Raw genomic sequence first — 25,526 nt, 5'->3', positions numbered from 1 at the left:
TTGTCCACCGGTTCCTGCCTCCTTCTTGACAATGATTATGAAGTTTTAATATTGTTACATTGGCGCCGAAACCTGGGAGCGAATCCGCGGTAAGGGAGTGTGCCGCCGCAGATGATCGAGGCGGTGGGCTGGAGTGAGTTAGCGGGGACAGACAAGCTAGCTGCTGGCCGCCCGTGATGTGGAGTGCTGGCTGCCATCCATGAGGGAGCGAGTCGGCGGCGTTCACCAGAGAGCTGGAGCCTGCTGCCGTCAGCCTGAACGGGGAGGAGCAGGGAACGGGGGACTCCTGACGGCTACCCAAAACTGGAGGAGCCATCGGTGTCCACCGGGTGGCGTAGGAATGTCGTGCCATCCGCCAAGGGCCATCCAGTGCCACCACCAGGCGCTGCGGAGGAGATCACCCAGCTGGTGGAGGGCCGAGCAGCAGCGTGTCTGGGAATCAGATTTTTTTTCTTTCTCTCTTCTCTCCCCTCTCTCGTCTCTGTCGCTCCTAATCCTTCCATCTCCTTTTCTCTCACCACATCTGTCTCACCTTACCTGCGAGGGGCAATCGGGGTATGTTGCGAGTGGGGCTGGGCCGAGAGCCGTGGGAACGGAGTATGGCCGGTGGAGTGATTGGAAATGACCAAACCTGCAAGACCCACCGGTCTCGAGTCCCACGGAGGAGATGGAAGGATATAAAGCAGGAGCGACGACAGTGAAGGACGAGAGATGACCAGGCCTGGATTTATTTTATGCTTTGGATTTGTTTGTGCACAGCAGTCGTCCATAAGGGGCTGCCGCACTGTTTTGTCTTTATTTGAGTATTAAAGTCTTATTTGATTGTCCGCAGGTTCCCGCCTCCTTCTTCCCGATGATTATGAAGTTTTAATATTGTTACAGGAGATTAATCTGTATTCAGTTGACTTAACTGCAAAATAGAGTTTGTGACAGATTGATTGGCTCCCCCAAATTATCATTTTCACCCTATCCCTTAATCACCACCCTTCACCAGGCTTCTTTCAGGAATGGGTGTGTGAGACAGGAGGGTTGCAGAAACAGCCAGGCCGGTGATGTGTGATCAGGCACACCTGAAGTGAATGGAGCCTCATCAACGGCACTGTTAAAAGCCGAGCAGGTCTCTTCTTGAGAGACCAGTATCTTTTACCTGGGTCCAGGGGGGAGCGTAGAAGGACTCCCATCCAGCCAGAGACACGAGCTGTCAGACTTGAGCCCCTTTCACATTGCATGTCGGACCCGGCATATTACCGGAACATTGCCGGGTCGCCTTCTGTGTGAAAGCAAACACGTCCTGGGATTGATTCCGGCATTGAACCCGGGTCGGGGACCTGGGTTCAACCCGGGACGAGCGCTGTGTGAACAAAAGCCAGATCTAATGCCGTGTCGAAGTGATAACGCGCAACTCTTTTACCGGCTGTTTTGAAGGAAGATCAACGTTCTTGACAAAAAAATATGTGCAAACTGTAATGAAGCAGAGTTCAGTTAGTTCCTCACTTTCCGCGCTGACACCGAGATCATTTGCTTGATTCAGTGAAAGTATAACGTGCCTAACGTTTTCGACTCGTACATTACACGTCACGCCCTGATGTCACGCGTCGTTACGGAATCTTTACGGGTTGTGTGTGAAAGCACACATATCCCGGGTAATCACTGGCAGTGTGGACGTGCAAAATCTAGCTACCCGGGAACAATTGACGGAACACTTTACACATGTATTTGCCGGAATGGCAGTGTGAAAGGGGCTTTGGTGTCTTGAATGGAGCCACACCTGTGACGTGGTAGATAGGCCAGGATGCCAGGACGTTATTCCCCTGAAGCGCCGCGAAAGAAGAGCTGCTGTGACTAAGCAGCCACCTCTCGCAACCTGGACTAGAGAGGGGAGTGCATGCGGCTGCTGTATTTTGCCCCCTAACTGGACCCGTCCTTCCTGAACACTGCCCTTCTTTCACAATAAGGACACCAGATCCCCTGTTTATTTTAAACATAATTTCTCCTTGGACACTTTATACCTGTTTTTGACATTTTATGTTTCATTTTCTGTTCAATTAAAGCCTCTTTTGATTAAAAGTGTGTTTGTTAGCACAGCGCTGCTTGTGTACAGCATTAGTCTCAGCTTCAGAAATCAAGCCCGTGGACAAACACACCTTTAATATGTATTTTACACAGGTAACTCTTTTAGTCAGTCAGTTCTATTCAGAATAAGAATTCAAATCAGAAAGAGCTTCATTGTCAAGTGTGTTTACACACACAAGGAAATTGTCTTGGTGTCAGGAGCTTCCAGTACAGAATGTACAAACATAGTGCAGACATACATACTATTTAAGGTAATAAAAACACTATTAAAAAAGAGAATCAACAATAATTTATAAATAAGAATATAGTAATAAAATATAAAGAAAAAGAAAATGTCAGTACATAGAAATCTGAATGTGCATATGTACTATTTACAGATTAAAGTTTTGATGGGTTATTTACAGTACCGTCCTGAGGTTTGTCATGTGTGTTCAGTTGGAATATGGCCTGAAAAAAAAAAAAATAAAATAAAACCTGTTCTTGTCTGGATATTTTGGTGCAAAGTGCTCTGTAGCACTGGCCAAAGGGGAAAATTTCAAAGAGGGAGTGGGCTTGGTTTGTGGGGTCCATACTGATTTTACTAGCCCTTTTCCTCACTCTGGAAATGTAAAGCTCTTGAAGGGTAGCAATAATCATCTTTTAGCAGTCCTGATTGTCCTGTTGTAGCCTTCTGATATCTGATTTGGTAGCTGAGCCAAACCAAACAGTTAAAAATGAACACAGGACAGACTCAATGCTGGCTGAGTAAAACTGTATGAGCAGCTCTTGTGAAAGGTTTAACTTCCTCAGCTGGTGAAGGAAATACAGCCTCTACTGGGCCTTTTTAACAATAGAGTCAATGTGATTGTCTTACTTCAGGTCCTGAGAAGTGGTGGTGCACAGAAACCTGAATGACTCTGCTGCCACAGTGTTGGTACTGATTGTGAGTAATAGACTTCTTCTGAAGTCTATTATCATAACCACTGTTTTAAGCATGTTGTTATAACTGCACCAGCCAGGCAGCTCTTTAACTGGGGTCTAAGGGGGTTTTGGGGGCCTGGAGAAGTTTTGACATGCCCTGACTTTTGTGCTTTTTTTCAGTTGTTTATGTTTTATAAATACAGTACATGGCTAAATTCTGAAAACACTGTATTCAGGACAAATTCAGCTTCAGTAATATGTAAATAGCATGTATGTACATGATTGTGTTTTTGAGAAAACCATGTACTGTATATGCGTTGTAGTGAAAAACATCTCAAGTTATGTATGTAACTATGGTTCCTCGAGGGAACGAGATGCTGCGTCAAAGCGCTTTGGGAATGCCCTCTGCATAACCACTTTCTTAATCACATGTATAATCAGCCCAGTGGAAAGGCAAGACGTCATAGGAGAGCCATTAGTGGCCTGCAAATCTTTTTTTCTTTTTTTTTTTACTTATTTTTTTTATTTTGAATGTTCTTTATGGTCTCCTTTTACAAAAATTACTTGCACACAGAAACAATATCCTTTACAGGGGATCATTCACGCATCCTTACATGTATGATCAATTCCACAGAAAAATATGCCCATCTTTCAATAAAAAGTTCCTTCTGTAATCTCAACGAATATGTCATTTTTTCCATAGTGTAAATTTTTCTTAAAATTGTTAGCCATTCAGCTTGGTTTGGTGACTCATTTTTTAGCCAATTTATTGTAATTGCTTTCTTTGCTGCTATCAGTAACATCTTTTTCCTACTGTGTATCACAACTGGTTTAATCCCTATTGCTATCAGAGGGTCTCTTATCAGATCAACATTCAATACTTTGTTTATATATGTAAAAATGGATTTCCAGAAGTTATCCAACAAAGGGCATTGGCAAAAAATATGTGAGTGAGTAGCCATTGTGTTACAGACACGCCAGGTTCCACCTCCATTCAATCACAGCGCACATGACCCTCATCAACATCCAACCACCTCTGCACTACAAATACCACACATGCACCCAGTCGGCATCTGGTTTCATTTGCAACAAGGTCTTACTTTTATGTTAACTCTAAGGACTAACTCTATCTCTACTTATCTCTCTACAGCGATCTCCAGAAGTTCCCGGCCATCTCCGTGTGTGTGTGGTACTCCTCCCTTCTTTGACATCTTTATCCCTCTTCTACAGATCCATTCATCACAGCCAACCTCCACATCACTTTACCCAGCACTACCCGTCTTTCTGTTATCCTCCGCCTCCTGTGGTATTCTGTAACACATTGTCTCTCCACACCCCCTCCAACACTGACTTGATTGATTTGGATTCATTTTAGCCACAACTTGTGGTGATCTGAAAAATCTAGTTATTTTCCATTGAAATTCCTATAACAAATTGGCATTCGTGACTTTATGAGCCTGGGTACATACTTCCAACCAAACTTCTTCACTTATTTCGAGCCGTAGCTCCCTAGTCCACTTGTCTTTTACACAGAATTTATTATCTCTTGTCATTGAAGCAGTTATTTTATAAACCTTGGTTATTGGTTTCCTCATATGTTCTCCACCCTGAATTTTTATTAAATACCATTCTAAAAGGGAGGTCTCTATTAATCAGTTCCAGTTTGGGTGTTTTATTATGAAACTCCTTAATTGTAGGTACCTGAAAAAGTCTTATCTTGGTAGTTTAAACTCTATTCTCAGTTGTTCAAATGATTTGAAGTTGTTATTACTAAATAATTGGTGTACATGATGAAGTTTAAAAAGTTTCCAGTTTTTGAATCCTGTATCAAGTCTCAATGGAAGAAAATCTCGAAAGTAAGTAATTGAACTCAAAACAGAAAAATCGCCTGTTGGCTTAAATATCTGTTGTATTTCCTTCCAAGCTACGCATGTTGTGTTCGACCATTCTCTGGTGGATTTAATCCTATTAAAGGGGATCACTGACAAAGGCATATCAGAACTAACTTTTTTCTATATTGAGCCATACTTGTGTCAACTGATAGCCACACTATCATTGCATGTAACTGTGACGCTAACCAGTAATGTAAAGTTGGGTAGTCCTAGACCCCCTTTAGTTTTTGCCAGTTGTAAAACTTTATATCTAACTCTAGGTCTCCTACCCTGCCATATAAATCTTGAGATGATACGATCTAAAAGACTAAAAGTAGATTTAGGCGGAGAGATTGGTAGAGTTTGAAAAAGAAAGAGGAGCCTTGGGAAAACATTCATCCTAACAGCTTCCACCCTGCCTATTAAAGTAAGGGTAAGTGCATTCTAGCAGTTCACATCGTCTTTAATTTTATCTATTAATTTAATATAGTTACTTTGATATAAACTATGGTCAGGGGGTATATTTATTCCCAAATATCGAATTCCCTCCCTGGGCCATCTAACTGAGAAAGCAGATTTAATCTCTGGGGAAATTAAATTGTTCATGGGGAGTGCTTCTGTCTGAGTCACATTTATTTTGTAACCGGAATGAAAAATCCAAAAGTCTCAGTACATTTCATTAAATTTGGAACAGACTTTGTGGGATCTGAGATACACACAATTACATCGTTTGCATATAGCGACAACCTGTGTTCCTGTACCACTAATACCACTAATATCCGTGCTATCTCGTATTAGCTGTGCAAGGGGCTCTATACTAAGGGCCAAAAGAAGAGGTGAAAGAGGGTCCCCCTGTCTGCAACCCCTCCCCAACAGAATTTTTTGTGAGGAACACCCATTTACCCTTACTGACGCTTTTGGAGATGACCACAACAATTTGACCCATTTAACAAAGCCAGGGCCTAGAAGGTATTTCCTCAAATCACTAAAAAGGAAAGGCCAGGAGACACGGTCGAATGCTTTTTATGCATCCAAAGCTAATGCCATACATGGCACTGGTTTAGACTTGACATAAGACATAACATTCAGTAGCCAACAAATATTATCAGACAGCTGGTGACCAGTAATAAAGCCTGTCTGGTCTGGGTGCACTAGAGTCGTAATAACTGTTTTAAGTCTTTTTGCCAGTATGGAGGTCAATATTTTGCAGTCCGAATTTTGAAGCGCTATGGGTCTATATGGGTCTATCTGCACTCTGTAGGGTACTTCCCCTCCTTATGAATAACCAAAATTATTGTCTCTTTTCAATTTGGTGGGAATTCCCCCCTTTCAAATGCATAAGCATATGCTTTCTCTAAAATTCCTTGACCCCATGATTGTTTCTACAATTTCTTCTCTCATAATGGGTCGATCTATAGCTTGTGAAGCTTCTTCTGATACCCTTTACAGGTTTATGCTTTCTAAGTAGGCATATTTTTTTTCAAATTCTGTACGTGTCTGTATTTAAGTACAGTTTCTTATAAAAAGTGGCAAAAGCTCCCGATATCTCATCTGGCTTATACATAAAGGGCTTGTCTTGGTCGTTATTTTTAATGTTAGGCTCATCTGTTTTTTTTTTAGTTGGAATGCTAATAATTTACTTACTCTACTCCCATGCTCATAATAGCGCTGTTTTAAAAATCTTAAATTTCTCTCAGTATTATTTGTGAGCAAGTCTCCCAAGGCCCTCCTGGCTTCCTTAAGCTGAGTTAGATAATTTGTAGATAATTTACTTTTACAGTATGTCTCTGTTCTAACTGTTTAATTTGTTCTTCAAGTTCTTTATATTTGGCTTCTCCAAGTCTCGCCTTAGCTGATGCTAATTAAATTATCTTTCCCCTCAAAACTACCATAGCCACCTCCCACAAGATCACTGGTGACGTCTCACTTGTGTCATTAAAGTGAATGTATTGGTCCAATTCCGCCTTTATATGATCTTTAAATGCATTATCATTTAGAAGTGAGACATTTAGGCGCCATAGGTTTGGACTATAACCCCTACCCAAATCCCAAATCAAAATAACTGGGGCATGGTCACTTAAGGTTAAGTTATGTATTTTACAATCTAGGACTCTTTAAGACTCATTTTTAGCAACAAAGAAATAATCAATCCTGGAATATGAGGAATGTGGGTTTGAATAGAATGTGTAATCCCGAACTCTTGGGTGTATATTTCTCCATGCATCGATCAGACCCAGATCCTCCATCATTTGTTTTAGGATCCTACTGGTCCCTGAAAGCGTGGCAAATGATGGTGGGTTTTTATCCATCCTATTTGACAAAATGCAATTAAAATCTCCCCCAATCAAAATGATTCCTTTAGCTTTTTCTATAATCATTTCACTAACTTTCTAAAAAAAATTCTATTGCTTTTATTTGGAGCATAGATATTCAGCATAGAGACATTCACACCACAGATGGACCCATTTACCAAAATAAATCTCCCTTCTTTATCCGTAATTTCTGAGTGTAAACAAAACTTCAGTGAACTGTGCAACAATATTGCAACTCCACGCCTTCTCGCTGAACCTTGAGATGAAAAATACACTTGGCTCGCCCATGACCTTTTAAGTTTCATATGTTCAGAGTCTGATAGGTGGCTTTCTTGTATAAAGGCTATAGTACAGTTATTATGTTTAAGCTCATTGAGAATTCCTTTCCTTTTTATGGGCTTATGTAAGCCCTTAACATTATAGCTAATTACTCTTATACTATCCATTAACGCTTACGTATGCAAACCATTTATCACACATTGCAGTTCTTTTATGTTCTTGGGGCACATTGTTATACATATTCCATGTTGTAAAATAAAACATTAACACTAACACTGTAACTATATACATGATAACATTTTGCATCCAGACTTCCAATTTATTCACCTGTAAACATATCTTCCTTGCAGTAACATTAACAGAACCATATAAAGCACTTGAGTCGGCCGTGCAAAAAAAGTTTTGCAAGGAAGTGATGGTTTATCCAGAACCTCCATAAAGGCGACTCGGCCAGCAGTAAATCTGTGTCCCCTCCGACCATCACAGATGTCCTGCATTTATGTCTCCCACTCTCATCGCCAGAATTTTTTTTTAATGATAATAAAATAAAAAAAGACAAAATAAAAATAAAAAAAATTATCCTTTATCCGCCACTGAAGGGAATTTAGTGCTATTGCCTTTACACCCATGAAGTCATCAAACAAGTTAGAAACCAATGATAAATGCCTATGAAAACAAGTATTAGCTTACCTCCCTAATATAGTCATGCAGCAAGTTATTATTACTGGAGAGCAGGGAGGGAAGCGGGCAGCAGAAAAACGCCATGAAAGAGATGTCACCATAGCTTCATCATGCATCCCCTCCCAGACCATTAATGAACTGATAGATTGCAGTAGGCGTGTTGAAAGTCGAGGAAGCGGGGGCGCTTGTCGGTCCGGTAATGCGGTGAGCTCTCTCCAGTATCACTCGAATATCACATTTTGATTTTTGGTAAACCATTTTTCCATAAAAGTGCATGAATCTGCAACCTCCTCATTCTCTGGTATGCCCACGATTCTCATGTTATTGCGACGGCTTCTGTTTTCCAGATCATCTGCCTTTGTTTCCAAAAACTTCACCTTTCTTTCCAACGTGCTGACTTTTGTCTGCAGGCCGCTAATTGAATCCTCTGTCGAGGATACCCGTTCTTCAGCCTGTGTGATGCACCCGTTGCACTCGTGTATGTTCACCTGAACATCCTTAATAGCCGTTTACACACCACTAATTTCTTTTTTTTTTCTTGGTGTTTAGTCTTAACCCAAACTCTTTCATGTGAGTGAGAACAACATCTCGATGACAAAATGCTACCAGCTCTGAAAGAGCTAAAATCAACTGATCGTCTATGTATTTAAGTATGCGAATGCCCTGGGGTCATAATGGAACCAGAGGAAAGAGGGAAGAACCCGATATTGGTACGCTTTGCCCCCAAAAGCAAACCTCAGGAACTTCCTGTGAGTGAGAAGGATAGAAACATGGAAGTATGCCTCTTTAGATTGATCGTGACAAACCAGTCCTCGGACCTGATGTGAGACAAGACTTGTTTGAGTGTGAGCATCTTGAACTTCAGTCGCATGACTGAGCGGTTTAGCTGATGCAGATCTGAAATTGGACACTACCCTCATCCTTCTTTGGAACAATGAAGTAATGGCTGTAGAGTCCAGACTCTCTTTCCATGTGGAGGGACCAACTCGACGGCCTCCTTCTTCAAGAGAGTAGTTAGAGCCTGATAGGGACCCACTAAAGTGAGGGTAACCCTGTTGAATCGAGGCAGAGGAGAACAGAACTGGATTCTGTAGCCTCCTTCTACAGTATGCAGGGCCTATTGAGACACATTTATCAGTAGCTTCCAAGCTGAAAAAATAGTCTACTAAGGGAATCAGCCTCTCGAGACGGTTACTTCTGGTGTGGCTAGAGCAGCTAGTTCAGTGTCCTGAAGCGGCACACCGGCAGGGGACAGCCGACCCAGCTGCTCTGGGGACCTCAGTCCAGGTGGCAAGCCTCTTAGTACATGCTACGTTTCCAGGTGGTAGCTGAAAGTAGCACTCGCAGGAGACCGCTGCACCAGCAGAGTTGGCAGACCAATCTCCTGAGGGCACTTGGATGAGACGGGCACTGTGTGGTGTGAATCTCTCTTCCCCAGAATGGCCTGCCCTCATTAGTCCTGAGCCACAATGGTCAGGACTTTTTGGTCAAGGACCTCTTAGCCTGGAGTATGTTCCAATGATCTGGCTTAGGCCGGGAAGTCTAAGTAAATTTATGGGTGCTTCTGTTGTGGGAGTGGAGTTGGAATATCTGACTATAGTGTCAGAAAGAGGGATGATGTCTAAGGTACTGGCCATCTTAGAAAACACCTCCTACCTACTCCATGATGTTCTGGATAGACACATACGCATGCTCAGTCACAGACTCATTCAACATAGGTGCTCCACAGAGCGACACAGGAAATCCCTTTCTACCTGTGTCCATCAGACTCTATAATTCCTCGGTACAGTAATGTATCGTACTGTGTAATATGATATCTTTACTTGTATATTAATTACATTTTACAAGTTTTATTATTATTAATTTTTTTAATTAATTTAATTTTATCAGGAGACCCGGGAGGCCATGGTGGAACTGGAGACACAGGCGGCCATGATGGATCAGGAAACTCAGGAGGCTATGGTGGATCCTACCAAAATCTTCTTGGGGAAATGTAGGAATCTTGATGGGCTTCCAGCTTGGAAGCTACTGGTGGGCGCTCTGGAGGAGCAGACTCTGGAGTGAGCTCTGGGGCTGGAGCCGACACTGAAGCGAGCTCTTGGGCTGAAGCCGACAATGGGTTAAACTTGGGGACAGGATCCCCTCCCTGGGCATACTTAAGGATCTGGAGCCCTCCCCGGGCTAAACGAGGAATCAGGAGCACTCCCTGGTCTTAACTGGGGGTCAGAAGTCCTCCCTGGACTAAGCGGGAAATAAGGAGCCCTCCCTGGGCTAAACGGGGAATCAGGAGCCATCCATGGACTAAATGGGGAATCAGGCGCCCTCCCTGGGCTTAACTCGGGAAGAGGAGCCCATCCCGGGCTTAACTCGGGATCAGGAGTCTTCCTGGGCTGAACTGGGGATCGGGAGCCCTCTGTGGGCTATACTCGGGAAAAGCAGCCCTTCCTCGGCTGAACGGAGGATCGGGAGCACTCAGTGGGCTATACTCGGGAACAGGAGCCCTTCCTAAGCTTTGTTCTGGGGCTGGGCCAACACTGGGCTGACATCCATCTCCTCACCCCTAGTTTCCTCTTCTGGATCGGGAAGAAAAGGCATGGTCAGTGTCAACACTGGAGCAAATTCTGGGGCTTGGGCCACCACTGGAGCAAACTCTGGAAGGTGCTTCCAAGGAGCGGGCACTGGAGTGGGCTCTGGAATGCACTTCGAGGAGCAGACACTGGAGGGCTCTCTAGAATGTGCTTTCAAGGAGCAGGCACTGGACTGAGGTTTGGGAATGGCATGCTTGACACATTAATATTTGTTTGGCTTGCCATATTAATGTTCATTCGGCTTGCCATATCATCCTCCGGCGGGCTAGTGTGGGATTGTCTTCAGGACAACAGTGCAGCTGCCATGCTTCTCTGTTGGGAGGGTGGGTGTTTTGACTTCCGAGCAGCTGGCGATCCTAGGCTGAGGACTGTGGTGGAGCATCGGAGGATAGTTGGAAATTTGGGGTTGGGTAGGCTGTTAGAGTTGTTGGAAAGGTATGTGGAGTTTCTCTGTATGGGGTGAGTTGGGGAGATGTGGCGCATTCCAGCAGGTGTTGGATGACATAGCATAGGAAATTTCTTTACTTCCTCAACTTTGAAGAACAGCACAAGATTAATGATGCATCTCATTATCCAACCCCAACATGACCAGTACTTTGGCTATTCTCCTCTGACCTCTGGCATCAACAAGGCATTTTTGTCCACAGAACCTAGAAACAAGGTTGTAAACAAGAACAGTATTTTACTTTCAACACCTTTTATGCAACCAACACATGTAGTGACAATCATGGGAAATCCCCTTAACAGTTGAAATAATACTATGATAAAGATAGCACTTTTCTCAGCAGACATTTTAATTATGATTATGAGAATAACCACAAATATGAACGCTGTATCAGTCCATCTCTTTCTCATAATACTCTATAATATAGTAAGCATTTTTAACATAAATTAAGCAACTCAGTGTTCCTTTATTATTAGTTCTAAAATGACATTTTGAAATTATAAGCTAATGGAGGCTTATCAAGATTTTTCCTCACTCAAAATGGTTAAAGACAATCCACTCCACTTAGGCATTTCCACATTACCAGTTCCATACTATCATTTGTCCATTGTTCTATAGAAGAAAGTCATACAGATTTTGAATAACATGATGATGATAATTGAATGGATGTTCATTTTTTGAGTGCATTTGTGTCTTTAAGAATCCTTACCAGAAAACAACATTGCTTCCAATAACCAATAACAACCATTTATCGACCCTATCTGGGGTTCACACTACTTAAAACAATATTTTTGCACTATGGTTTGGTGAAATGAAAAAAAAAATAATAATTACACACTTTTTTCCCCATAATAATAATAATAATAATAATAATAATAATAATAAATCAACGAGCAAACATAAATGAATGAATAATCTATAACCTAATTAAAAAGGATGACTTTTTTTCTTTTCTTTTTTTTTTCTGACGATCCTCAAATTAACCGGAAACCGGCGGTCTTTGTTTTTAAGTTTGTGTGGCTGAATCCATTCAGTTGACAGTGTGAGACAGCAGCACTAAAGCCAGTCCACTCTGAATGAGCCACTCGGTACAGACGGGCGATTCTTCATCTCTCTTTCTCCATTCAGTATAACACGCTGAAGGCGGAGATATCTGCGACTGCTTATGGGAGCCTGTTATTACAGCCAAGTTTAGTTTCCACTAGAGTTCAACACTCTAGATACACGGTGGTAAATGCGTATTGGAAAATGAAAGTGAAGCTATCAGAGATGAGGAGAGTCGCGGTCCTGCTTCTGATAACCGGCTGCGTGTGCGCGAGTGTGCCCGAGGAGCCCGCGGACAGAGCGGCTCCATCTGACGGCTATTGCAGCTGGATAACGCGGGCTCAGCCTCACGGAACTGGAGGCAGGAGGGAGGGCTCCAGTGAATTCAGACTGCGAGTGGAAGGAGACCCGGAGCATTATCATCCCGGCAGCACTTACCGAGGTACATGTCACTATTTCAGCTGTTGTCAGGACCACCGGCGCAGATAGAGACACTTCACAGTGCGCTCTTTGGTGATAAGAGCTTTGTCTGAAAAACTAGCAAGCTGCCTACATAGGCAGCATTCTAGTGCATTATTGCCTAAGTGCTAGTGGAAACTGGGGTTTAATGTCATACGGACAAGTTGTCTCATAACGCTTTGAGTCAAAAGTCCAAATATTTGTTCTCTAGCAGTGGTGATGTATTGATTTTAAATGAGAAGAAACTTTTTTTTTTTGTCGATTTTTGTAATTTTGAATTTTTTTGCAGTTATAATTCTTCAGGTTAAATGTTGCTTAATGCTACCACTTCCTAATTCCCAATTCAAAATCCTTACAATTTAAATATGTTTAATAAGGATAATGCCATACTGTAGCTGGCTGCATTTATGTTAGGTTGTAATATTACAAAACGACTGAATGAATAAACAAACAAAACATTTACAGCTATTCCATTTTCTCCTATACTGAAATTGTTATGAATAGTCAAATTCAAGGTTTATAATATTTATAAGCATTTGTAGTGATTTTATTAACCAATAATCTGTTTTGCATTATATTTTTTATATGTTTTATTTAAAATGAGTTACATGACCATTTTACTGGAGGTATTTGAGCATAAAAAATGCTCAACAGTCCCTAAATGCAATTTCGGGAGCGGATAACCTATCTAAATTTAACTGCTGGAGCACATAAGCAGTGCTCAGTGCTCATCAGCTGTTTTGGCTGTTTCCTTCACCTTCCCAACTCCATGAACAAAAAGTAGGCATCTTGCTATCCACACTTATCTTCCAAGCATTTGCAGCTGTCTTCTTTAGCCTCTCTACTGCAAACAACAAGTCAAATGAGTTTATCCTTAATAACTAGAGATTGTATGGCCAAAACTTATGAAATATTACCAATTCAGTATCAGACACCTGATATCATTGTATGTGTATGTGTTTTAGGGATGTCAACGATTAATCGATGATCGATTAATTGTCGATAAGAGATGCAATCGATTAAGGCTATCGATGGTCGGTTAACCGATTCAATGTTGGGCTGCATGCGGCTCATGCGCACTCAACACGTGCAAGCGGCTGTGAGTGATGGTGACGATATATAAAAGCATCATCATTCATTCACAATGTACAAATTAAGCTTTTAATGTGATTTAAACTTTAAAGAACATTAAAATAGAAACAACATAAAAGTTCTTCAACATTAAATGCAATAGAAATGTAGTTACTAATCATTTCATCAGATAACTGTTTTATATCGTGCGCTTTGCAGGGCTGTGGGACACAGTGACAGGACAGGTAGTCTATTCATTCCTACAACTTGTTAATTCATTCCTACGAATTATTAATGTGGCAATTGTCCATGTTTCATTAATTTTGTTCCCTAAATAACCCATGATTTAAGTGAAATAAGGGAACAAATTAATAAATCGAACTAGGGATGTCAACGATTAATCCATGATCGATTAATTGTCGATAAGAGATGCAATCGATTAAGGCTATCGATGGTCGGTTAACCGATTCAATGTTGGGCTGCGTGCGGCTCATGCGCACTCAACACGTGCAAGCGGCTGTGAGTGACGGTGACGATATATAAAAGCATCATCATTCATTCACAATGTACAAATTAAGCTTTTAATGTGATTTAAACTTTAAAGTACATTAAAATAGAAACAACATAAAAGTTCTTCAACATTAAATGCAATAGAAATGTAGTTACTAATCATTTCATCAGATAACTGTTTTATATCGTGCGCTTTGCAGGGCTGCGGGACACAGTGACAGGACAGGTAGTCTATTCATTCCTACAACTTGTTAATTCATTCCTACGAATTATTAATGTGGCAATTGTCCATGTTTCATTAATTTTGTTCCCTAAATAACCCATGATTTAAGTGAAATAAGGGAACAAATTAATAAATCGAACGAATTCTTAATTCATGAAATCTTTAATTTCCCTTCCCATGTTTACCACAGTAAGAGATGCGAAAACAGTTATTAAAAGCGAAAGATAATAAAATAAACCTTTTTTTTTTAAATAGGCTATGCGAAATATATCCGACTTAAATAGGCTAATTAAGATTAACAGATTTAAAACAGAAGTGTGAGCGCTCCATAAGTTCACAAAAAAAAAAAAGGATGACAACGCATTCTGTTTGTTTGCTTTATTTTACAAGAGCACAAATCTTCTGTTTTTATTGTGAGTGTGCACAAATGAAAGTAAACACTTTTGCGGAAAATATATATATTTTTTAATGTCTCAGCTGTTTCGATCGCGCTGGAGCCTGCTGCACACGTATATTCTTGCGATTCAAAGTTACATCGCAGTCTGTTCATTATCAAAATAAAATGTCAACTAAACATTAAAAGGTTACACTGGTCAGTTTAAATTGACCGTAGTATACCGGTCCACTCTGCTGTTATGCCAAGGACGTTTTTGCTCATATGAAGAGGATCATCTTTTCCGTCTATATGCGAATGCGTGTTAAGTACAAGCCTAGTTTACATTATAAATAATAGTTTAACATTCAAATACATTGCGAATATGGAAACATTTCGATTTGTGCCGAATGAGACATGAGCAATAACCTCCAAATAAATCTAGCCAAAGCCGCGCTCGCTCATCCTCGTGTGCACGCATGCACTGTCACGATCTAATGCGCTGTATGCCGGATTTTTAAAAATCTGACATTTTCTAGGACAGAATCCAGCAGGATCAAATTAATGTGAGCAACTGTGTTTTGGTGCAGCAGCACCGATGTAGTTCACTTAATGTGCAGCGCAGTCACACGCGCTCCACATTTCGGATAATTTTATACAATAAGGTCAGTTGAAAACATTGCAATTGTGCTTTAAAATACAACAACGAGCACCACAAAACCATTTAAAGAGGAGCGTTCAGCGTTCTCCGTGCGGGATTGGAAACTGTCAACAAAGTAAAATGACCTCAAAAGTATGGCGCGCTCTCTTCATTTTATCAAATGATCATAATCGCATCTATTCATAGCATTTTATTCAGACTAAAACCTCTTTAATTCAAGTGAGAAAGCGTTTTGTGTGTGTGTGTGGCTTTTGCATATCCTGTCATACCGCTGACTGCGTGCCTGCAATAGACGCATTTTGCAGTATTATGGTTAACGATTAATCGATTAATTGATCGTTAATTTAAACGACGATCGATCATGGAAATAATCGAAATTTGACATCCCTAATGTGTTTTATTGATTTTGATGATTGACAAATGAAAGCAACCAGAAAGGTAATATAGGCTAACTGATTATTTTCATTGTGATTATTTCCAGTAACCCTGTACGCATCCAATCCTGCATACTTCAGAGGCTTTACTCTTATCGCTCTGAAGGAAGGGCACAATGGTGAACAAGAGGAGGATTATGCTGGAAATTTCCAGGTGAGAATCTGATCAAACTCATGCACATTAGCAATGCAAATGCATTCTTTGGGAAACATAATTATCTGTGATGTGTAACACCATTTTCCAAAAAGCAAATACAATGCTAAGCCCCCAAAATAAAACTCCACTTATTAACATATAAAGCAAAGCATAGTTAGACTAGCAAAAGAAATGAGCTTATCAGATTTGTAATGGAGGTTTTGACATATGTGTCTGTGTCCGATCAAACAAAATTTTGGTGCACATTCATTTCATACAATATTTAATACGCTATGTGGCCAAGTGTTTGTTCCATGTATAATTCAGTTTCATGTTTAATTCAAAAGGAAAGGCTAGTTCACCCCAAAATGTAAATTATGTTATTAATTACTTAACCTCATGTCGTTCCTAACCCATAAAATTTTAATTTTCTTAAAACAAATGAAAATATTTTTAATGAAACCTGAGCTCTCTCTCTCTCTCCATCGAAAGTCAATGCAACCAAATCAATTCAAAAAGTTCATAAAAAACATTGTAAACATAATCCTTATGAATCAAGTGTCAAGCAAGTACGTTTATGCTTCAGTTTATATTTGATTAACTCTATACATGTGCATTGATCAAACTTTATAGGGGAATAAATCAAATTAAATTAAATGTGTTGATCATATAAAGGGATAGTGTCTCATCAAAAGACTTGGTCTGAACAGTTGAATTCATATGGATTCAGCTTACAGTGTTTTTAAGAACTTTTTGAAGTGCCAAAGTTACATTGACTTTTAGTGGAGGGACTTATTGTGCTTCAAAGATTAATGAAAAACTTTTTGGTTTGGAAAAACATGAGGCTCAGTGAACAATGACAAATTCTTTGTTTTCAGGTGAGCTAACCCATCAAATGAAAGATGTTGGGTCATTAATTGATGTCCAAAGAGGACCAATTATATCACCAACTGTCTTAGGCTGGATCTCATGAATATATCAGGTGCCCTAAGTCCTTCTGGGACAATGAATTACAGAAGACTCAGTGTTTATGGAGCCAATGGTTTAGTCTGTATTAAGGCAGCCATTCTGATTGCCTAGCTGTGGGATCTACTGTACTCCCTTTGTGTGCGGGAGCCAAGCTCAGATTCAGCTACACCTGGCAAAGCTCTTACATCAACACCATATGCTGCCTCTCCGCACGAGCTCTCATGCTATGCCAGAGAGTGGAAACGGAACGAAAAAGGCCCATTAAATGTCACATAAACCATAAATCCCAGCTCCCTGCAGAAAATATCTGCTCAAACCTGCTCTTGCATAGAAAAGATTTCTTGTCTTGCAAATGGGATGTAGATCAGTGGATCTTAACTGATTTTTTTTTTTTTTTTAAGGTCCCAGATTAGTCATTTACATTTAGTAAGTGTTGAAGAACACAATTCAACACTACACAAAATTGTTCAGCTTTCAGAAGTAAACAAATATGTCCTTTAAATATATCTATTCATATATTGATTTATTGTACACAACCCTACATCAGACGAAGAATACTATTGTAATACTATAAATACTAGAGGGCATTATGTAACTTTCACCTGAGAGCTATTTATTTATCTATTTATTTATTTTGTTAATGAGTTCTGATAGTTTGTTCTGTTCTGAAATTACTAGTCAGTTAAATTGTTATTTGTCTATTCTAGTTCAGTGGGTAAATAGTGTTACGTAAGTTCGGTTTTCATTGTCAAAGTTTTTATATTCTAAACTCTGCAATCTGATTAAAATATGTATTACATATGCAATGTGCAGAAATGTCTGTACACGCAAAGTGTCATTGTTTGTCTTTTACCATAGCTGTGAGAAGCTTATGAGTCCTATCGAAGAAAGTCAATGAGACAACTGACTAAAGATGTTCTCAAATGTGTCAGAGTAAATCATCATGATAGCTTATTAAAATAATTCTAAACATATTATCTGCATGGTCATTCCAAGGTTTATGGCAGTTATTCGTAAGGCCGTTCACACCAAGCACGATAACTATAAAGATAACAATAAAGATAACGATAAAGAGAACGATAAAGATATAGTTCTAAAAATCATTTCTCAATATTAAAGAATAGCGGAGTCCACACCACAACTATAACGATAAAGGCACAGAGAAATGATATCGTTGGAATCACTTTCAGAATTATTTTTTTTTCCTGATGAACGATAAAAACATTGCCAACCAATCAGAATCAATCCTCCTGTAATGAGCTCGAGAATTTAAAGCAGCAGACGCGCGTCCGCTTAGAATACACAAATAATATCATTTGCTGGTGTGCTAATATCGTTATCTTTATAATTATATTTATAGTTATCGTTCTTGGTGTGAACGGGCCTTTACAGTACTATAGTTTACCAAATTATCTTTGAATTTTTGAAAATAAATAAATAAATAAAAATAGTTTGACTCAAGCTCATTTGGATCACTTTTAACTATAATTATCATCTCCACTTCATCTAAACTGGTCTAGTGTTTCTTAGTCTGTGTAGTGTTTAATAAGAAAATACAGAACTCACTAAAGGGTGCAAGCCCACTTTTGAGTGTTTAGCACCACTTTATACCACCTTGGGAGAAAGTGGACAGGAGTGGGAGAGAATATTTGATTTGAGCAGACAAAAGAAAGCTAGATGCTTCAGACTAGGGTTACTGGAAATGTGCTATAATGGAAGATTACATAAGGAGGCCACAAACAAATAGCATGGGATTTTTGGCAGAACAGCCTTTGTTTTCTGATTTTTCTGCTTGAACACAGAGTTCTAGCACAAGTGTTTAACAAGATCTGCCAAAGTCCTTGATGTACTGTATGACATAATATAGTGACACAGGACATAACACAATTGGAAATGTCAAGTGTTTTTTTTTTTTTTATATGTTGCTTCTCCACTGCGGATAACAATATAGCAGAAAGTATACTTTGATGTGCTTTAGTGCTATTAGGGTACAGAGGACCCCTTCACATAATTATGAGCAAATTATATAATGGTCAGACAGATTTAATCATAGATGAGATATTAATGCATTTAAATATGTACACAATAGCAGTAAACACATTATTATATATTGTTTTGACTTTTTCAATTATCCAATTGATGAAGCTTAGATTCCCCTTCCAATGCAAATCTATCAGTCTATCTGAATATACTGATTTGAATAGGACTAACATTCCTTGTGTTTCTTACAGAGGAGGAGGTTGTGTTTTCTAGAAGGTCATGTTTTGTAGTTAAGTGCATAATATTGTCATGAATATGTTCAGTTGGTTTGGACTTTTTGTTTATTTTCATTAGTTTCATGGTTTCGTTTACATTTACATTTAGTCATTTTGCAGACGCTTTTATACAAAGCAACTTACAATTGGGGGATACATAAAGCGATTCTTTAAACAGAAACAGGAAGTGCTTGTAATACCAAGTTTTAGACATTGTTCAAATAAGTACAAGCTAGAAAGAGAAGGAATACATAAAGATAAATAGTTTTTATTTATTTATTTATTTATTTTTTTTATGATGAAGCCAAGTAGTTTCGAAAGAGATGAGTTTTCAGCTGTCGGTTGAAAATTGTCAGGGATTCAGCATTCCGGATAGGGGTGGGAAGATCATTCCACCAGCCAGGAATGGTGAACGAGAATGTTCTGGAAAGTGATTTTAAGCCTCTCTGTGATGGTACCACGAGAAGTCACTCACTTTTAATGTGTAACTTGTACTTTTAAGCACAGTTTAAATTGCATTTATTTATGACTTTTGATTTAAAAGTCATATTTTTTACTTTTAATTTTTAAATGAATGCCTCTTATATTGGTTAATAGAGAATTACTTTAATGATGCACCTGCCGCTTTATTAGGTACACCTGTTCAATTGCTTGGTAACACAAATTGCTAATCAGCCAAACACATTGCATCAACTCAATGCATTTAGGCATCAACTCAATGTATTTAGGCATCTAGATGTGGTGAAGAAGTTTGCTGAAGTTCAAACCGAGCATCAGAATGGGGAAGAAAGGGGATTTAATTGACTTTGAATGTGGAATTGTTTTTGGTGCCAAACGGGCTGGTAAAAAAACTGCTGATCTACTGGGATTTTCACGCATAACCATCTCTAGGGTTTACAGAGAATGGCCTGAAAAAGATAAAATATCCAGTGAGCGGCAGTTGTGTGGACAAAAATGCCTTGTTGATGTCAGAGGTCAGAGGAGAATGTGCAGGCTGGTTATAGATGATAGAAAGGCAATAGTAACTCAAATAACCACTCGTTACAACCAATATATACAGAATACCATCTCTGAATGCACAACATGTCAAACCCTGAAGCAGATGGGCTACAGCAGCAGAAGATCACACTGGGTGCTGCTCCTGTAAGCTAAGAACAGAAAACAGATGCTACAATTAACACAGGCTCACCAAAATTGTACAGTAGAAGAAGAGGAAAAACGTTGCCTGGTCTGATGAGTCTCAATTTCTGCTGTGACATTCAGATGGTAGGGTCAGAATTTGGCATGAAGTACATGAAAGCATGGATCCATCCTGCCTTGTCTCAATGGTTCAGGCTGGTGGTGGTGAAGGAGATTTTATCTTGGCACACTTTGGGCCCCTTAGTACCAATTGAGCATTGTTTAAACCCCACAGCCTAACTATTGCTGCTGACAATGTCCATCCCTTTATGACTACAGTATACCCATCTTCTGATGGCTATTTCCAGCAGGATAATGCACCATGTCACAAAGCTCAGATATTTTCAGATTGGTTTCTTGAACATGACAATGAGTTCACGTTACTTAAATGGCCTCCACAGTCACCAGATCTCAATCCAAAAGAGCAGCTTTGGGACGTGGTGGAACAGGAGATTCGCATCATGGATGTGCAGCCGACAAATCTGCAGCAACTGTGTGATGCTCTTGTGTCAATATGGACCAAAATGTGTATGTGTGTGTGTGTGTAGATTTTTGATGGTCATAGAAAGTGTCTTAGGTCATAAACAGAACTTATTTTGCCTGAATCTTCTGTGTAATTAACTGAAATAGGGTCAGAGATGATGGCTTTTGGTATAATTACTCAGGCTAAAACATGCCCACGTAAGCAGCTCACCCAAAGGGAGGTGAGCCATGGAGGGCTGTATGAAATGTCGGCGCCTTACAGAGACACCCTCACTGATCCTCTCTCCTTTCTTGTCTCTGTTCTTTTTGCTCATCTCTTCAGAGAGCTTACCTTTGTGTCTCTGTCCTTAATGAGTGAGAGCACTGCCATGCTGACTCTTCCACTCCGAGCTGCCACACAAAGACTTATCTTTTACTCCTCAGCTGAATTTTCCACTTAGCTGGGAGGGATTGGTGTTAATGCTGGGGGTCTTAAGTGATTTGGAACAGTTTCACGAGGTGGGATCTGTTTTGAGACAAGCGGCTTAAATGATAACAGTATTAAGCTGTTTGACAACTTTACAACAAAGTCTACAAAAAAGTGCCTTGTTACAGTAGGTGGACAGCCTATCTGGGCATTACCGCCGCCGGTGTGCCGCGGCGGTAACTGTAATTCAGTCGCACGTTAAAATCATTCACAAAACTGCCGCCAGGTGGCGCAAAGGGACGGATAGTGAAATGAATGTAATGGGAAAATGAGAGAAAAGAAGGAAGTAAAACAACAATAACATTATGATATAACATTGTTAAATAAAAAAAAAATAAAAACATAACAAATTGACAATTTGTTAATTTCAAAATGTAGCATAGTCTTAGGCTACAGTTTACTAAACATAAATTGAAAGAAGACCTTTACACAAAGGATCATATACATGCTATTTTTATTAAACAGTAAACAAATATAAGGCCTATATATATATAGATTTTTTTTAATCTAGATTAATCTCACTGTGATCTTGAAATTAATCTAGATTAATCTAGATTAATCTAGATTAAAATGGCTCATTCAAATTCTGCCGAAGGCATTCAGAATATGTGTTACCCAAATAAAACTGACAAACAGTAAGTCTTTGAGAAGGGGTTTATCAAGCTAGGTGAGCATTAGAAAAGTGGCTCATCTCCTGTTTCCAAAATGCATCACAATGTGCTTGAAATAGCTGTAAACTAATTCCACATTGCACAAGGTGCAAACAACAGTACTCCTGTTTCACACCAATGTTTAAGTTTTTTTTTCAAGTTTGTAGGTGTCAATGTAGGTGTAGGTGTAATGTTTCTTGGATTAACATTACAGCAGCCTGTACCTAAATTAGGCGCGGTCACTTTAAGAGACGATGAACACATCCAATATAATACACATCCCATTTTTTTCCTCAACGGTTTACTTTCATTTAAGAAATAACTGACAGTTTTTTCGAGCATAATTTCGATGGTGGATATTTTGACATATTTTGTATGTATTTGTCAGCACAAGAGCAAAAATAATCAAATTCGATGTTCAAGTGTTTTGAGACACCTTTCTCTGCGCGAGCCCTGAACACCAGAACACCGTGGTGTTGAATTGGGCTCTTTGTTCACTTCGTTCATCACATTCACATCACGCGCTCTGGCACAGATCAACCTCCCGCGATGCTCAGCTGTGGACGATTTAAAAATGTTTGTTATAAAGGTTGCTGTCCCATTTAATACAGGAATTGTTCATTCAAAAAATTATATTGTTAGTTCTAATTATATTGTTAACACAAGTTCATTTAGGCTATTTAATATGCACTGTGACATTTGACCATTTTTTACTTATAAACTCTTTGAGAATTTAAAGTTAGTTTAATATTATTTAAATTCAAGTTTACCAAAAAATGGTTTTAATTGCTTAAATCATTTTTATTAATTAATAATATGTTATCATGTTTATTCTTGTAGAAAATACATGTTTTTTCTTTATAAAAATAAGGGACGATCTGAATATTTGTTTTTCTTTACCTATTTATGACCATCATAGAATTGTGACTTAAAAGTTTAGTGATTTAGGAGGTGAAAATACTGTGAAATTACTAATGGCATGGATTTTAGAGCATAACAACTGAAGGCTGTGAACTAAAATATTATTTCAACCATACAGCATGTGAATAAATAAAATGCATACTTTTCATAACATTTCATTATTCATAAAATGCATAATATGTAGGGGGACATTGGTTCCATGGCAGAATTTATTTTGCTAATATTTGCATACCATGGTGCAGTTATTAATTATTCAATGTAATACCATTATTCAGTGTACAATGATAAAACCATCAATTTACACTGTGGTATGGTAAAACTTTTTGTGAGGGTATATTGAAGAGAGTTCCTTCAGAATCCATGCAGATTCTAGACGACACGTACTAACCTCCCCATTAACCTCCAGAACCAATCCGGGGGGCTTTTATTTGCTCTTGAAATTGATTTAGTGCCATAGTTAATTAGTGCCCGCCTTGAATTTCCTTGAATGGATGATGTGCGGTATATTTATGTGAGGAGAGACTAGAGGAAACACAGGAAGCATTCACTCATAGACACTAAGTCAGTGATATGCTTCCCGACCATATTTAAATTCAAATATGATGAAGGTACTGTTAACAATATTTCTGAATACCTAAAACCCACAAGAGTACATAAATGACAAAAGAGAGAAAATTAATTGCTTTACAGAATCTTTGCTCTGTGTGATGCTTGAAGAAAAGATACAACTGCAGATTTGGGAAGTTTGAATAGAAGCATGTTTCTGGATCAGTTCCAAAATCCAGTGAGCTGTCTTGCTGCCTAATGCTTAGGCAGCAGACTTTTTTTTTCACCTCATATTGGAAACGTACATTTATTACAGCTTTGGTTCAGTTTGGTTAATTTTCCCCTAAAAACAATCATTTCAGGCCTCTGAAAAAAAAAAAAAAAATATATATATATATATATATATATATATTTTTTTTTTTGTTTGTTTTTTTGTTTTTTGTTTTTTTTTTGTTTGTGGATTTCAATGGTTTTGCCCTGGTGCTAAAGATTAAATGCAGTTCTACAATTTGGAAAATAAACAAATGTAAATTGCTTGCTGATCAAAATGAGTTCTTTATCAGTCAAATAGTGTCAACTTTTAAACATACTTTTACACAGGAGATGATTTCCAGATTAAACAATGTTTAACAGACATCTTGCAGAGCGCACCGCGGGTCATGTGACAAGAACAAACCAATCAGCTTCATCCTTTCCCGTAACAACGTTGAAAGCTCAGCCAAGATGAAGGAACAGCTGATCATAGTTGTATATGGATTGCAATTTTGAAATAAATTTAGTAGCAGAGCTACTGCAAGCGATTTTTAGAGCTGCAAATCCATTTATCCTTTGCTGAAATTTCAGCGTCTTCATGGAGAGAGCAGCACGTCATTGTTGCTTAACAAAGGCAGACGCCTCAGGGGCGCTTCTGTCCGAGGGCTTTGTAAAGGAGGAAAAAGACGCGCCTAGCGTTTTCCATGCGTTTTTAGGCGCGATATGTGAACGGCCCCTAAGGCGCTCGCTCACTCAGCACGCGCTGAAGGCTCGTTGCAAAATGTCTAATGCATTTAACCAGGGATTTAACCAGGATTTTTTCAACTGGGGGGCACAAGAGGGGCCACGATTAATACAGAGGGGCCAATCTTGTGTTGTTTGAACTGTATATCCAAATCATTTCAAGAGTTCAGTAACCTTTAAAATCAGTAATAAACAGTGATACCCTATTATATTTTAATAGCAGGTATTCACTGCTCTAAATAAAAAAAAAATCAAATACAATTTGTATTAACTTTCCACTTTACAAAAGTGAAAGAAAAACTGTAATAAATAAAATAATCCAATGTATGAATAGTGTACAACTCACAAATAATAATAATATAATTTATTTATAATAGCCTTACTTATATATATATATATATATATATATATATATATATATATATATATATATATATATATATATATATGATAGCCTTATTTATATAAATGCAGAATAACATTAATAATTCATAGAAATAAATACACAATTAATTAATTAATATAACTAATATAAATTTAATATAATTTCATAATATGTTTTTGTTTATTATCCACATCCCATTCAGTTTGCATAGGAGCAGTTGCAGTAAATTTGCATCGATGAATAAACAAAATCAACTTATGTCAAGGCTAATTAATCTTGAGCATATTGATTTAAAAATATCATATATCCATACTTTGTTAGAAAGCTACTTGTTCAAAAAGGTAGCTTTAATTTAACATGTAAAATATGTGGATCCTATAAAACAGTTTAGAATAGCTTAATTAGTCCAGTGTTATTAGTTAATGCATAATGTATTAGTTATTTATTTAGCTATTTAATCATGCATTAAATAATTATGTATGATTTTTTTGAGAATGTTTCTGGGTGTCATCAAATGACGTTGTGTCAATAACTTCTGTGAAGGGAAGGAGAGAGAGCTAGAGAGAGAGCTTTTCAGGGTGCAGACAGCAATCGCGGAGCACCATGGTGATTTAGA

At 38.8% G+C, this 25,526-nt stretch overlaps 1 protein-coding gene across 2 annotated transcripts in view; it reads left to right on the top strand.

Annotated features, from left to right (window-relative positions):
* The first annotated feature begins 12,181 nt into the window (after positions 1-12,181).
* The window catches only part of LOC127933927 (spondin-1-like), a 210,311-nt gene continuing 196,966 nt past the window's right edge, over positions 12,182-25,526 (top strand). The window contains exons 1-2 of one of the 2 annotated variants that reach the window (XM_052531065.1): positions 12,182-12,635; positions 15,972-16,078. In XM_052531065.1, the coding sequence (XP_052387025.1) occupies positions 12,398-12,635; positions 15,972-16,078 (345 nt within the window). In that variant the 5' untranslated portion in view covers positions 12,182-12,397. The remainder of the gene's footprint in view (positions 12,636-15,971; positions 16,079-25,526) is intronic. The other variant, XM_052531064.1, reaches the window with a different exon arrangement.

This window comes from Carassius gibelio, chromosome A18 (assembly GCF_023724105.1).
Source record: "Carassius gibelio isolate Cgi1373 ecotype wild population from Czech Republic chromosome A18, carGib1.2-hapl.c, whole genome shotgun sequence".
NCBI lineage: Eukaryota > Metazoa > Chordata > Actinopteri > Cypriniformes > Cyprinidae > Carassius > Carassius gibelio.
Note: the sequence above shows the minus strand (reverse complement) of the source record. Positions and strands in the feature narration are given on the sequence as shown.